Raw genomic sequence first — 16,758 nt, 5'->3', positions numbered from 1 at the left:
TAGGTGTCCTTTAAATTGAGGACGGAGTACCAATCTCACGGATCCAGAGAGGGGATGGTGGAGGCCCAGGGAGACCATGTGGAACTTCAACTTCTTGAGATACTTGTTGAGGTGATGCAGGTCTAAGATGGCTCTTTGGCCTTCGGGATCAGGATGTACTGGGAGTAAAATCCCTTCCCCTTCATACAGCCCCTACCCATAGGAGGGTCTTCATCTCCTGGATGAAGAGTTGCTAGTGAGAAGGGTCCCTGAAGAGGGACAGGAAAGGGGGGTGGGAGGGAGGAAAACTGCAGGGTGCAGCCAACCACTATGAGCACCTATTGATCCATGGTGACCTTGGCCCATGCAGAGAGGAAGGGGAGATAGGAGGTCCAGAAATAAATGGGGGGATGGATCCTGGTGTGAGACTGCAACTGCATCCTTGTGTGCACCCTCAAAATGACTGAGAGAGATGCCTGAGTGATGCTGAGGGCCCGACTAGGCAGCTGAGGGGGACAGAGTGGGTCAGCGGTGTTTAAAGCACCCATCCTTTCTTTTGTAGGAGCTCTGACACTAAGAGCCCAAGAATCTGGGCAGAGCTGACACCCAGAAGTTTTTCCTAGAGACCTGTGGCATGGACAGGCCCAAGGAGCGAAGCATGGTGCGGGAATCTTTCAGGCCATGCAGCCTGGCATTCATCTGTTTCGAAAATAGGACAGCGCCCTTGAAGGGGAGGTCCTGAATGGATTGCTGCACCTCCTGGGACAGTTGATGCAGATGGACTGCTGCCATGAGCCTTGCCGCATGGAGACCATAGAGGCCACGGACCTGGCTGCCCAATCAGCCACATCCAGTGCAGTTTGGAGTGAGGACCTAGCCACAGTCTTGCTCTCCTCCAAGACCAAAGCAAACTCCTGGCTGAAGGCCTGTGGCAGGGAGTCCTTGAATTTTGCCAGGGAGTCCCAGATGTTATAATGGTGTCTCCCCAGCAATGCCTACTGGTTGGAGGTCCTAAATTGGGGACTGGCCACGGAATAATTTTTTTTCCCAAAAAGGTCCAGTTTCCTTGCATCCTTATTTTCAGGTGTGGCGCTCGCCTGACCCTGCCTATCTCGTTCGTTGGCCACTGTGACTACAAGAGATAACTGGGATTATGGGTGGGAGTATAAGTACTCAAAGCCCTTGGCCAGGATGTAGTACTTCTTTTCTGCCCTCTTCAAAGTTGGGGGCAGAGAGAACAGGGTTTCCCAGAGGGCCTTAACTACCTTTAGAACCTTGTCGTGTACCAGTCGGGCCATCATAGATGGCGCCACAGAAATCAGGATATCAAGGAGGCTGTCTGAGGGTTCAGTAAGTTCCTCTGCCTCTAACCCCAAATTCAAGGCCACCCTCTTCAAGAGGTCCTCATGTGCCCAAAAGTCATTTAGAGGGAGGGCGTGGGCAGGCCTGGCGACCACCTCGTCCGGGGACGATGGCAACACTGGGCAGGGGACAGGTACCCTTTCCTCTATTGGGGAGGCTTCCCCTTGAGTCGAAGCCTGTACCTCAGGACCTGCTTTGGAACCCTAATCTGGTTCCAGTACTGAGATGGGGCTGCCACAGTCCGCTTCCCTGATGTGGTGAAGGAAGACCACTGAGAGTATGCTCCTGGCATTTCATAGGGAGCCCCTATGAGTTCCAGTATGGCCATTTGAGTGTCCATTGCATGTGTGGCCAGGTGCCCACTGCAGGGCCGACCAGTGCCTTCGGGGAACTCCAATCCCCTTCCAACTCCGAGGAGGCCTCCTCTCTCGGACACCAAAGTGGTGCTGATGGTGCCTCTCACTGTTGGCTCTGATGCAGTGCTGAACGGTGCAGGGGAGAAGGTGATTGCTGGCGGGGGTCCGAAAAGTGGTGTTGTGTTAGAGACCGAAGTTGAGTTGGTGATGAGACATGTGGAGACAGAGACCAAGGTGATGGAGATTGGGAACGGGGCATCAGAGAACGGCAGTGCAGTGACTGGTGACGGAGGCTGACAGTACCAGAGAGATCTGGACTGATGCTGAATGGTCCGTGATCCTTGTCTCAGTGCTGGGGACTGGGAACATAGGCTTGAGGACTGAGACTGCGGAGTTGGAGACCTTGGGTGCAGTGCCGGAAACTGGAGCCATGGTGTTGTGGAGCAGTGCCAGGACTCCAGAGAGCAGTAATGCCCAAGTAGCCACTGGGGTGGACCCATGGGTGGCTTACCCTTGGGAGGCGGAGCCTTTACTGGTTCTGCCAGTAGGGGACGGTATCTCAGAGTAGACAGCATTAGTAGAGCCATCAGGTCCCTGACCGCTTGGAAGACCTCTAGTGTGGAGCACACCATAAGGTGCATGGGACCACTGTCACTCCCTGGAGTCAAAGGCGGTTCCCGTACCGGTCTCAAGGCCCTGGGGAGAGAGGCTGTACCTTGCAGTCCTGTCAGAGGCAGATGGCCCAACCTGGGCCCTTTGCCTGCCACCCCTTTCCCATCTTTCTATGAGGCCAGGGAGGGTCCTCAGTCAGAGTGCTGCTTTCTGTTGTGCTTTTGCAGCACCGGTCATAGTGAGTAGCGCTGGGAGGAAACCATTGCTGACGGGGCGCTCCATACTGAGGCTGAGGTACTTGGTGCTGAGTCAGAGCAGGAGGATTCTGAGGCTGGTCTGAAAGCTGCCTCTATCAGAAGGGCATTGAGATGAATGTCTCTATCCTTTTGAGTGCATGCCATAAAGTCCTTACAGATTTTGAATTTCTCTTTAATGTGCGATTCCCCCAGACAGGCATAGGTCTATGGCAGATGGCACACGGTTTGAAACCCAGGAACCGGGGCATACCCTGCCCCGGGGACAAAGCCCTTAAGGGGACTATTAATTATCTAGACTAACTACTTATCTACCTATACTTCATAGTTGTATATAGTTCATTAAGTCAAACCACTAAGAGCACTTTGCAAACTGTAAAGGGAGAAAGGCGTTCCTGCGACCCTCACGGGCAGTAAGAAGGAACTGAGAGGGTGCAGTACCAGTGGTGCCTCATATACTGGTGCATAAGCGTGAGGCTCCAGAGGGCGCCAGAGCCGACCCTACGGATACCACTAAGGGAAAAATCTCCGGCAGCCGTGCAGGTGGGTGTGCACACACCTAGCATGGAATTGACATGAGCAAGCACTTGAAAAACCACTTATTTAGCCAGTGTGAATATCCTACAGAGCAGGGTTGCCATGTTTGTGAAGAAGAGGAGCTAACATAAAATAATGCATAAATCCTACAGCGTTTATATAGTAAACAAGCATACCTTAGCGACCTAATGGTCAGACTGATACACCTGTGAAAAACAACATACTCTACTTGGCTAATTTGTTAGCTGGAGGATGGAAGAAATGGCTGGAATTTTGACTCTCAAGTATCCCTTGACTTGGTGAAGGAGGAATATGAAGTGCAAGTTAACACAAGCAGAACATAGTGTAAACAGAGAGCAGGATTGGATTTGACACCACTTTTACACAGGACAGATTTTGCAATGTAATATTGAAGGTTTCAAGCTTTGAAGGTCAATAAAAGGGTCTACTGATCTGGGTTCCCATGACACCAAAGATTTATTACTCTGATTTCCAATGCTGCAGGAAAAATTCCATCTCGGGATGTGGGATCTCATGTCTTGGTAATGTGCTCAGGAATTGGCTGTGGCTGAGAGACAGGTGAAAACAGATCTCTTACCTCTGAAAGCTCAAGTGTATTCTGCATTCTGTGGTCTACACAGACCACACTGCTCATCATCCCTCCCTGCTACATTTGAGTGCTTACATTTAAATGAACTCTGTTCTGCACAAGCTGCAAAGCAGTATACAAATGTATGCCACATCTCCCATTAGAAAGATGACGCATTGCAGAGTATACGACAGGAATCCTCTAGGATACTTCAGGACTAGAAATGGAATACTGCACAGATGGGACTGCTGGGTAAAGGGAACTCCCTCTGCTCCATATAAGGCTCAGAGTATTTAAAGCTCTCTTCACTTCCTGAATATTTAAAGTGTAGGCAATAGGATAGGATGTCCTTTGATTTCAATTATTTACATACATTTATACTGAGGCAAGTGTGAGTTTTACTGCTTTTTTAAATTTCTTTTTAATACTGAATGTGTAATATCTAAAGGATACCAGAAGAGGTACGTAAGCAAATATGTAACATGAAGAGGGGAGAGTTCTCAATTAAATTGTTAATGGCAATAGGTTAGCACCCTATTTATTGTCAAGAGTTTCATCTTGGGGTCCTCTGCGTTCCTATAAGAGCCCTGTGGACATGGTCACTGTGTTTCTACATTGGTTTTTGCATCTCCTTCCTTCACCTTCCTTCTGCTGGATCATCACAACCACCGTTTTGTCTGCTTCAGAGGAGTAGGCAATGCTCTCTTGGGAGCAGGCAAAACCACTCCTTAATCAGCAAAGTGGTTGCGGATTTGGGGATTTGCAAGGGCACATTGGCCAGTTAAGTGCCCAGTTTAACTGAAAGTCAAGGGAGACTGGGTACCTAATTCCCACTTATGCCTTTGAAAAATCTTCCTCCAAACCTGCGCCTTTCACAGGACAGTACAGGGTGTTGGTACTACAGCACTAGACTTACTGTTTGATTGACCAGCAGTTTATGGCTTGTTTACGAATTGATTTTCAAAGCCCCTAAAGCTTCTAAATAGAAGCAAGCATCCTCAGTGCCTAACTGTTCCTATATATTGCACGCTCTATGGCTGGTCTAATATTTTCTGCTTGGAATGTACAAACAAGGGCGGCTCCAGGCCCCAGCACGCCAAGCACGTGCTTGGGGCGGCATGCCGCAGGGGGCGCTCTGCCGGACGCCGGGAGGGCGGCAGGCAGGCAGCCTTTGGCGGCATGCCTGCAGAGGGTCTGCTGGTCCCGCGGCTCCGGTGGACCTCCTGCAGGCGTGCCTGCGGAAGGTCCACTGGTCCTGCGGCTCCAGCGGACCCTCCACAGGCACGGCTGCGGGAGATTCACCAGAGCAGTGGGACCGGCAACCAGCAGAGCGCCCCCCGCGGCATGCCGCCGTGCTTGGGGCGGCGAAATGTCTAGAGCCGCCCCTGTGTACAAATATATTTAACATACAAGTTAATGAGATGGTCCACGTAGTCCCAAAAAATCCTACTGTGACATAGCAGCACTAATTTAAATTTTACATGCAATACAAATAGTTTAAGTACCAATGTTTATTAATGTAGGCCACACTCATTCTCACAACAGAAAATAGAACAATGATATTTTGATACTTAGCACATTTCATTCAAGGAACTCAAAGCAACTAACAAAACATTAATACCCATGTCAGGCAGGTTAGTATTACTATTATCCCACTATTACAGCTAGGGAAACCAAGGCACAAAGGGGTTAGGGAACATGTCATACTACCAGCTTGTTACAGAGCTGGGAAAAAGAACCCAGATTCAGACTCTGACTCTGACTCTGGTGTAATGACCACTAACCCATGCCCCTGCCCTAGAAGGTGAAAGAGAACTGTCTAGTTCACACGTCGGATTAGAATTACAGTGGGAATCTAACCAGCGAGCTCTAACTTTTCACATAGGCTGTACACAATCATTAACTCATACAAAATATGGGATTCTGCACATCCCACAGGAGAAAAACAAGCTTCTCTGATTTAGGCCTTACCTTCCCGCAAGCCACCATGGAAAGGGCTAGCTGGTACCAGAGGTGAAATTCACCAAACGCAAACTTCATTGCTCGCTCCAGACACTGAAAAAAACATTGGGAGAAATGTCAGAGATGCATTTTTCTCCCTCTCTCAAGGCTGCTGCTCAGACAGCTCAGTGGACAAGTAAGAGCTTGCACAAATGGACAATTTGAAATGACCAGAGGTGATCTTTTATGGCAATGTTCCCCTTTCAAATTTCTCTCCCAAGTTAACGGGTACTGCAGGTGCTCAGCACCTCTGAAAATCAGGCCCATTTTATTTAAGTACCTATGGATGGCTTTAGGAGCCTAGTTTGGGCACTCAGATGTGTATATTTTTGACCTAAACTGACACAGACTTGAAACTGTTTCTAAAAATTTTCAACTACCGTCTTTCCTGCTCACTTCCACCACCAACATTCAACAATTATTTTGCAAATGGACAGTGTTTGTTTGCACGAATTAGGCTGATGTCTCAGTAAAAGATCACGTACCTCAGAAAGCATGACATACTGCCCTCTTCTGCCCAGCGTGATACTCAGAAGGTCATACACTGCAGAAGCATCCTGGAGGCTGACAGCTCGATCATCCTTCTGGTCAGGGGCACGGCTAATTACTGCATCTCTGTTCGCCTGGTCACAAACACAAATAAGAAATCTGACCTGATGACAGCGAATTGAGAGCACCGAGCCAAATGCAGAAGGGTATCTGTCTGTCATTAACTGTGTTTACCCATTATCACTCCATGTCAAAAAAAACAGTAGATCTACCTCCCCATTTATCTGCATGAGGCTAATTCAGGATGGCATACATATGAAAGGAAATGCTGGAAACAGCTCATCACCATTAACTTGCAGAATCATAGAAATTACAGATGGAAATGAGCTACTGGGCCAGAATTTCCAGGGCCCCATATAAATTGTGTGCCTAATTATTTCAATTGCCTGCACCTGTGACGATTGCACCTACATTGCTGTATATTCCCCCAGGCTTCTGATAGTTTATTACTTCCCAATGGTAGGTATTTCTTTTAATTCTTTCTGCTGCTCACTTTTTATTAGTTAATTTCGACATGTTGCCCTAGTAATTGGATTTGTCTGTCATCATATTAATGAATGCAGAGGCCTTTGCAATGTCATGTCAATAAGATTTTTTTTAAATGTAATTTGTACAGATAATAATTTATTATACATACCGGTAACCTATAATTCATTGCAACACACTGCAAATTCAATTTACATAGAACCTACCTTTTAACTTCTGACAAGGACAGTCTAGTAACTCACTAGGAATATTCTGAGCTGCCATGCAAGAGACTCAGGTTTGACTAAAGATCCTAATAGCTTAGCTTTCTAAAGGCTATGTCTACATGTGCAACTGAACGACGAAACTTTTGTCTTTCAGAGGTGTTAAAAAAACAAAACAAACAAACAAAAAAACCCACCCTGCCAAAAGACAAAAGTTTTGCAGATGACAAGCGCCGGTGTGAACAGCTCTTTGTCCACAGGAGCACTCTCCCTGCCGACAACACTGACGCCGCTCGTTGGGGGTGGAAGTTTTTTGTCGGCAGGAGAGCCAACAAACAGCAGCTACCCTGTGAGACTTTTAGCAACAAGGCTATAGCGACACAGCCCTGTTGCTAAAAGCTGCGTAGTATAGACATAGCCAAAGACAAAAGGATAAAATCCTGACCCCACTGAAGTTAATGGCAAAACTCACATCAATGTCAGTGGGGCTAGGATTTCACCCAAAGCATCCAGCCCCATATACAACATGGGCATGGGCTCTGACAAGTGTTTAAGCCCAAACCCCACTACGGTCCACACACAAAACTCTCAGATAGGCACCAGCACCCCTCAGAACACAGGTTGCTCGCTAATCCAGAGGTACAAGGGTATAACACTGCAGGATTCTGGTCCATCTGTGGTATGAGGACTATGAGGCCCATGATTTTGACAGGAACACCAAAAATCTGCATTTACCTGGAAAGACCTCTAAAAGGCAGATGGGATTCGAAATCTACTGCACCACTGTCTGGTACAGGATGCAGATCAAAAACATCCAGACTACCCACCGCAAAGTAAAGGATGGAAATGGTGCATCTGGGAACTCCCTGGCTACCTGCCCCTACTATGAGGAATTTGACCAGAGGCTGACAACCGCCTGTAGCAGGGTGGACCTCTGCTCCTGCCCTGAAGGGGTTAAAAACAGCCCTGGGAAGGGGCTGAGGCTGGAGAAAGCAGCCTTTAGGCTGGGCTGATTGGGGAAGTGGCTGCAGCTGGGGCCACGCCCCAAACTGAGCAACAAGGGCCTTATAAGAAGGCCAAGGAAGCGAAGCCTAGACAGTCTCTCTCTGTTTCTAGAGGGAGATGGGCCTGGCTGCAGGAAGTTAAACAAAGTACCTGAGTGAAGCAGGGCTGGGGAAAAGGCAGAGAAGCTGGGGAGCTCCTGCCTGGAAAGCCCAGACTGCAGCCTAGTTTTAGGCCAAGAGGTACTGGGAGTTGCAGGGGGCAGCCCAAGGGGTAGGCCAAGGCAGCAGGTCCCAACCCCTTTGCCGATGATGAGTGGCGGATACTGCAGTCTGCCCCAGTGAACAGGGGCTAGATGGGGACTGGGCAGTAGCCAACACTGAGGCAAAGTGGGGATAGTGGGGTGGGGGTTCCCCTGGGAGGGGGAGACCCAGTTAAAGGGGTACCGGGGTCCTGGGAGGGACATGGGGGGCCAGTAGCTGGAAGGCGGATCACCGGCCTGCAGAGGGCGCTCTGGACACTGGACTGAGCTAATTCCCGAGGACAACCAGTAGGAGGCGCCACAGGGGTGAGTCCGACCCGTTACACCGCCCTAGCACAGAATCAGGCATGACTGTCTCCAGAGTAAGGATGATATGCTTATAACCCTGGAGAGAGTGCCTCATGCCATTCAACAGAACTGTGGACAGGCTCCACAGAAACCCCATCTGGAGCTCCTCAGCTGAAAGGACAACAAGTGCAGTGCAAGGCATCAAAGGCTGAACATTATCCAAGCTGGGAAAATGAAGAGACTCCCCACAGTTCCATCAAGGGCAAAAAAACTCAACCAGCCCAACTATTCCTCCCAAATGGGAAGGCTGCAAGGTTTGTCTTGTAATCTTATTTTCGTGTCTTTTTCTCTCTAACTGCAGAGAAAAGATCTTGTCAAAAGGTTAAACACAGGAATCAAGCATATAAAAATGACAGAATATGGAGATCTTACAGACCATGTATATTTCATTATGATAAAACTGCAGCTGTTTCATCATTATATATTATATGTTACAAACATTCATTACCACAGTTAGAATCATAGAAGATTAGAGATGGAAGAGACCTAAGGAGGTCATCTACTCCCAACCCCCGGCTCAAGGCAGGACCAACTCCAGCTAGATCATCCCAGTCAGGACTTTGTCAAGCCGGGCCTTAAAAACCTCTAAGGATGCAGATTCCGCCATCTTCCTAGGTAACCAATTCCAATGCTTCACCACCCTCTTAGTGAAATAGTGTTTCCTAATATCCAACCTAGACCTCCTCCACTGCAACTTGAGATCATTGCTTCTTGTTCTGTCATCTGCCACCACTGAGAACAGTCTAGATCCATCCTCTTTGGAACCCCCCTTCAGGTAGTTGAAGGCTGCTATCAAATCCCCCCTCACTCTTATTTTCTGCAGACTAACTAAGCCCAGTTCCCTCAGCCTTTCCTCGTAAGTCATGCCCCAACCCCCTAATCATTTTCGTTGCCCTCCACTGGACTCTCTCCAATTTGTTCACATCCTTTCTGTAGTGCGGGGACCAAAACTGGACACAGTACTCCAGATGTGGCCTCACCAATGCCAAATAGAGGGGAATAATAACTTCCCTCCATCTGCTGGCAATGCTCCCACTAATGCAGCCCAATATGCTGTTAGCCTTCCTGGCAACAAGGGCACACTGCTGACTCATATCCAGCTTCTCGTCCATTGTAATCCCCAGTTGAGGAGGCCAACACAATTACTGACAACCAACACAATCCCTAACAAAGGGCTAAATGGCAACCATAGTTAAAGGAAACTGACAGGTCTAATCCAATCCAAAGTGTAAAGGGGGGAGGGATAACTCAGTGGTTTGAGCATTGGCCTGCTAAACCCAGGGTTGTGAGTTCAATCCTTGAGGGGGCCATTTGGGGAACTGGGGTAAAAACCTGGGGATTGGTCCTGCTTTGAGCAGGGGGTTGGACTAGATGTGACCTCCTAAGGTCCCTTCCAACCCTAATATTCTATGAAAAGTAGCCTTTTACAAATTCTAAGACCAACATTTCAATTATTTTTTAAAAAAATCACAATGAAATTAATTTTTACAAAAAATCCCCTGCAGTTTGCAGCACACATTTTGCTGCACTGTGATAGTATATGAGAACCAGAAAATGAAATTGAAACTTTAATTTTTAGTCAGTTTCAAATCAATCTTGCAATCAGGGCCCCAAAATATAATGAAGTAATCTTCACTTATTGTCAATGTGACAGGAAAGCAAATATTAAACAAACAATAATGAAAAGTAAATTAAACTGTTCTCCTTTCCTTAAGGATTAACCTTTAAAAAAGAAGATAACATGGTTGGCCTAAAAAATTAAGGAAAAATTGCATAGAATGATCCTTACTGCCAATTAAATCCTCCCACCTTTATACGGCAGCTTTCTGCATTAGTTACTCTGCTACACCATTTGTGAAAAATAGCTACACTGAAAAATCATCCACATATTTTGTAAACTGCAATCAGCTTTGCGTCATAGTCAGCCTTACCCTGCTGCTATTTTGGGCCTCTGTCTAGTACTGAATTGTGATTTTGTAACTGATGTATTAGCAGAGATAGAAGATTCATCAAAACTGGGGAATGGCCATTAATTTCTGTTTACAGAACGATATTACATATCAGTGCCATATGCCCCTTTGGAGTGTCGTGATACTGCAATAAATGGCATACTACAGGAGTACATGATTTTAGAATAGCTTCTCAATCTGAAGATACTGCCCTTCACTAGAAAGAGAGCAATTCAAAATAAGAAAATATTACGAGACTCGTGATAAAATCGTGATAAAACCCTTTATTTTGTTCACATTGGCTGTTACTGCTGTAATAATATGTAGTATACATTAAACAGGTCAGTTAGTATCTTATATTAATTAGGTATTAGAAGTAATCATTGCAAGACTTGAAATACCATTTATTACTATAATACATACAGGAAAAATTGTGACTTGTTTACTGAAAACCATTTGGGGTGAATCAATACATTTCCATGGTTTACTATTTCCAAGATGAATTATACTGAGATCTAGAACATCAGCCAAGATTTCATGTTGTATTTATTTAAATTTATAATGAATATAGGTGGGATTTTCAAAAGCACCTACGTGACTTGGGAGCAAAAGTCTCAGTGAAACTCAATGGGCTCATGGTCCTAAATCACTTAGGCACTTTTGAAAATCCCACCCTTTTTTTTTTCCAAGTGCCTGTGCTGGGTTCTAGGTGCCTTTACCATACATTAAAAATACAATCAAATAAAAAGAAAGCCAGGAGCTTCTCCTGACCCCTGAGCAAATACAAACCAAACCAATTCATAATAAAAATAAATAATAGCCCTTTGTCCACAAACATCAGCCCCTATCCCTCCCCAAGGAAGGAGGCAGCCCTTGCAGTATGCTGTGAAGATCGACAAAGGCCATTTCAGAACAAAACGGACCCAAGTACTTTAGAGTACATCTACACAGCAACTAGACACCAGTGGCTGCCTATGCCAGCCAACTTGGGCTTGTGGGTCTCAGGCTACAGGGCTGTTTCACTGCTGCGTAGACTTCTGAGCTCAGGCTGGAGACCGGGCTCTAGGACCCTGCTAGGTGGAAGGGTCCCAGGGCTCAGACTCCCCTGAGAAGTCTACACAGCTAGTCCCACACCTTCTTCCCTAGAAGATAAGCCCATCTCTGTGATGGAATGGTTCAGGAGAAACCTCCAGGAGGGGAACCTCACAGAGATTTCCTTTCCTTCCCAGATATACACACACCACTGGGGCAATCTGATGCTGTGTTTTATCCTTGCCTCTTCATTCATTTCCCCTTTACAATGTTAATTTCAAAGGGGGAAGGAAAAGATCCCTGCTGGCACTCGACATGGTGATTGTATGTGCAGCCCTGCTCTACGAATGACTGAGCAATATATATATTGATTCTTTCCGGAAGTCAATATCAACATTTATATTGGAAAAAAAGATAAAGATGACCATGTGCTTGTCTGTTAGGGCAAGCTGTTTGTACTTACATTATCTACTGGATATTAAACATTCTTACACCCACAGTGTGTACCCCCCTGAAGCTAACTACCAGAGTACGTTGGGCAGCTTTTTTTCTGTTCTAATGATGCTTGACAATAAGAAACATAGTTAGATCTTAGTAATACCTAGCTATCATAAGAACTGCTCTGTAAATTTATTATCCCCGTTATGTAAATGAAAGCAGGGAAGTTGTACCATTACAGCGATATTTTACCTTAGAAGCAAAACTTTATGCTTTCAAACAATGTATTACACATAGTACAGTTCAATTAAACCTCCACTCTATAATCACAAGGTAAATTGTTTTAACTGAATCAGAGGCCCCATTATTTAACCTTGGAAATGTTTTATTTGGTTTTAATTCAAAGTTGAATTATCAGTATGTTTTGGATTGACAAACACATCTTATTTTATCTATGAATGCATAAAATTCTAAGCTTACAAATACACATCAATAATTTTTTGCATGCACATAAAAGCTTAACCTTTTTCTCTCTGCCTTCAAATTTATAGCTACATTATACTGTATTTTTCACTTTTCCTGATTGCTTGAGGGGCTATTAAGATGATCAGAGTAATGGAAAGGGGAGGAGGAGGAGGAGGAGACTCAAAGAGCTTGGCTTGTTTAACCTAACCAAAAGTAGGCTGAGGGGAGAGAGGATTGCTCTCTATAAATACATCAGAGGGAAAAATACCGGGGGGGAGAGGAATTAAAATTAAGCGCCAGTGTGGACACACAAACAATGGATATCAACTGTCCATCAACAAGTTTAGGTTTGAAATTAGGTGAAGGTTTCTGACCATCAGAGGAGTGAAGTTCTGGAACAGCCTTCCAAGGGGAGCAGTAAGGGCAAAAAACCTAACTGGCTTCAAGACTGAGCTTGATAAGTTTATGGAAGGGATGGTATGAAGAGACTGCCTACAATGGCATATAGCTGATCTGTGACTGCTAGCAGGAAATATCAATGGCCGGTGATGGGACACTAGACGGGGAGGGCTCTGAGTTACTACAGAAAATTCTTTCCCAGATGTCTGGCTGGTGGGTCTTGCCCACATGCTAATGGCCTGATTGCCATTAGCTAATGGCCTGATTGCCAATGTAGGGTCAGGAAGGAATTTCCCCCCAGGTCAGATTGGCAGATACCTTGGGTTTTTTTCGCCTTTCTCTGCAGCATGCGTCATGGGTCACTTGCAGGTTTAAACTAGTGTGAATGGTGGTAACTTGAAGTTTTTAAACTATAATTTGAGGACTTCAGTAACTCAGCCATAGATTGAGTGTCTATTACAGGAGTGGGTGGGTGAGGTTCTGTGGCCTGCAATGTGCAGGAGGTCAGGCTAGATGATCACGATGGTCCCTTCTGGTGTTAAAGCAGTGGTGGTGTTAAAGCAGTGGTGGGCAACCTGTGGCCCATCAGGGTAAGCTGATTGCGGGCCGTGAGACACTTTACTGACATTGACCGTCTGCAGGCACAGGTCCCCACAGCTCCCAGTGGTCACAGTTCACCTTTCCCGGCCTATGGGAGCTGCAGGAAGCAGGGGCCAGCACGTCCCTGTGGACTGCCGCCTCCCGCAGCTCCCATTGGCCAGGAATGGTGAACCGCAGCCACAGGGAGCTGCGAGGGGCCGTGTTTGTGGATGGCCAACGTCAGCAAATTGTCTCTTGATCTGCAACCAGCTTAATCTGATGGGCCACATGCGGCCCGCAGGTTGCCCACCACTGTCTTAGAGTGTATGAGAACAGTCGTCCCAAGCTGTGGACCTCAGACCATTAGCGTCAGTGCTGACTGATCACAACATGAGCCTTTTTTTAGCTGCTAATTCATGTTAAAAGGCAGGCAAAAATACATTAGACCCTTTCCCAATATGACTTCTCCATATAACTAACTGTTATAGTTGCCACAAGGATGTTCCACAGTTCACACAATCATGATTGGGGAGGGAAGGTGTTCTACTCCATAAAAAGAGAAACCCCTGTTCTAGACTATTGCCTGGGACACACAAGACCGTTAATGCGAGTTCAGCATGAGAATCTAGGGAAGACAGTTACCTTAAATATATAATGGTGTACTTAACTTATGCTACTATGCCACACAATTATGTGACAACTGTGGCTTAGTTGTGTCATGTTTATTACATGTATCTGTATAAAAAACAAATTGAAGTAGCAAACCCAAACAGCCATTATTTCAGCAGTTATTCTACATCTGTTATTCTACAGAAAATTAAATTCTACAACAACATAGAGATGTGCTTCTTAATAATATGTAAAACAATAGTATGAATTACAGGGCAACAAACTCCATGTAACAGCCTCCTATTTCACAGAGCAAGTAGATAGGAAGTATTCTTTAATTGCTCACTCTGAAACATAGCTTTACAAAAAAAGCCATTAAAATCTTTAATGAGTGCTTCTCCCTGCCTTCTAATTTATGGGCATTCTAATGTTCAACTTGTGTCTTCTTCTAATAGATATAATTGACAGATCCCCTGCAACCCGGGGGGGGGCAGCATATTGTATACCAGTGTACTATAATAATGTAATTGAAGTGACTCAATATCAACATTATGAAAGCAAATGTCATTTAGGTATTTCCCATTTAGACTGGCAATAACCTCTGTTCTGGTTTCTCAGCTGAGGGTTGGATATCTTCTGAAATCCCAGTCAGGGAACTGGTAATGGAATATTTAGCCTTCCACCCTTAGGGTCTCAGTTCTGCAAGCTGTTCTGCTTGGGAGTCCCTTCATGGTGCTCCATGTGGGTGCAGGTTCAGTCCACGTGGAGAAGTTTACAAGACCAGGGTCTAACTCATTGGATGAATTTCAGCCCAGATTGGTCATGAACAACAGGTTTTTACTATCCATGTGAAGTGTGTGGGCTCAGTCTCATTTCTAGTAGATACCTACAGCATAGAAAATCTATCAGAATCCTTTTCAGGCTCTCTCAGCAAAAAAGACAAGGATCTGAATGGGCACAGAGAATGGATTACCCTCTGACCCACAAAATGGCCCTGAGGCAAATCAGTGTAGTAGAATTTACACTACCAGTGCCCTCATGGCGGGAAAAGAGGAACTCTGTTTCTGAAGATGTCAATGGCATATTCATTTACAATTTTTATCTTAGGAAGTCCTGAAATCACCGTATATAGGTTAATTTGCATGAGGCCTCGCATTTTGGCACTCATAGTCCCACCATAGAGAACATGAGCATTTCCCCACCTATAACAACTGACAGATGGAGTGAGTGGACAGTAAAGGAAACTTTGAGTCATTGCTCCAAGTGTTTCTCCTTAACATATGAAGGTCAAAGAAGAAAGTCAGTTAGTCCCTATGCAGAAATATTCAAGTAGGGACCAGGACATTCCAGAAGATTCCACTTATAGAATTCCCACTGCATTCTTCTGTGGAAGGCCGGGAGAAGCATGCTCCCCTCACTACTCATGAAAGAAACCATGGTTTCAGCATACAAACCCCATACGTCCTCCTAGATCTGCACAGATCACAGGGGTCCACCAGGACACTGGGCCATCTGCCCAGAGACCACTTGCCACTGCATGGACTTTAGGTTTCCCACCACTGCTTCTCCCCGGGGAGGCCCCCTTTTTTTAATTTAAAGGCAGGCACTCCTGAATAATTAATACAGCCTCTGGCTGTACTGACTTTTCTTTCCGTTTGTACTGGGCACACTGAGGGTAATCCACCTCTGTGTGGACTTTCTGTGCCAGGGGCCCTCTGGCAGGTTCCACACCAGCTTGTAACAGCACAGATTCCTGTACAGGGGTAAAATCTACCCCCAGGTCTGTAAATCACTTGGGCGACGTAGGGCCAGATCCTCAGCTGGTATAAATGGGCACAGTGCCATTTAAATCAATTGAGCTGTGCGCATTTACACCTACTTAGGATCTGGCCCATAAAGCACTCAAGTACTAAATATTACCACTTCACTCTTTTTCCTATGTTTCCTAAGTGCTTTCCTCTAAGTAAAATGGATCAGTAATATACACAGACAATTAAAAAGATAGCTGCTGCAAAACTGCTAGAGAACTACAGAACTCAAACAAACAAAAAATTGGCTGTTTTCCACTCCCACCACGTTAACAGCAGTATGCAAAACGAAGCAGAGAAACGCAGATGATTCTTGGAAAGTTAACAGCGTGTGAATACCCCTTTCAAATTTTCCCTTTGTTTTGGCATTTGGTAAAGCAATATGACTATCACACCTTTTACTGGTTATATTTTAATGGCTTCTATTGTAGCAGAACTAATTTTGAAAATATCACAAAAAGCAAGACAGAAAAAAAAGAAGACAATGTAACAAGTTTAACATAAATCAGATATGGGCTGTATACCTGGAATAAAATATACTCAATAGCTAATATAATAACTGATGACATTTGAAAAGCTCCCATCACCTTAGTATCTGAATGCCTCTCACAAGCTTGTAAGTAACATGCATTCCCGCAAGGGAAATGAAAAAGGCTCTCAGACCATGTCCTGCTGCCCAGATTAAAGCTGCTTATTCAAGAGGCTTTAACGTAAGTGGTGTATTTTCTGAAGCATATGCTGGGCATATTCTGCCTTCCATCTTCTTGGGAGGTCTGTAGAAAGAAAGTAGCCTTGTGTTGCACCCTAGATGTGACAACACTCAGGCTTGTTGTACAAAGTGCAGCACATTGGTTTGGAGAGATTCTGACAGGAATGTGTAGAATGGCAATCTTGTATCTCATTCATCTACTATGACAGATACCCTCCCTCTAGCCCTCA

General features: G+C 45.5%; 1 protein-coding gene across 4 annotated transcripts in view; it reads right to left on the bottom strand.

Annotated features, from left to right (window-relative positions):
* Positions 1-16,758, bottom strand: part of TTC7A (tetratricopeptide repeat domain 7A) — a 282,224-nt gene that overhangs the window by 195,390 nt on the left and 70,076 nt on the right. For 3 of the 4 annotated variants that reach the window (XM_039529567.1, XM_039529569.1, XM_039529568.1), the window contains 2 exons: positions 6,176-6,313; positions 5,661-5,744 (listed from right to left, as the gene is read on the bottom strand). In XM_039529567.1, coding sequence (XP_039385501.1) covers positions 5,661-5,744; positions 6,176-6,313 — 222 coding nt within the window. Of the gene's footprint in view, positions 1-5,660; positions 5,745-6,175; positions 6,314-6,451; positions 6,540-16,758 lie in introns of those variants that run through there. The other variant, XM_039529570.1, reaches the window with a different exon arrangement.

This window comes from Mauremys reevesii, linkage group 3 (assembly GCF_016161935.1).
Source record: "Mauremys reevesii isolate NIE-2019 linkage group 3, ASM1616193v1, whole genome shotgun sequence".
Lineage (NCBI taxonomy): Eukaryota > Metazoa > Chordata > Testudines > Geoemydidae > Mauremys > Mauremys reevesii.
This window is presented reverse-complemented; position numbering and strand designations above follow the sequence as displayed.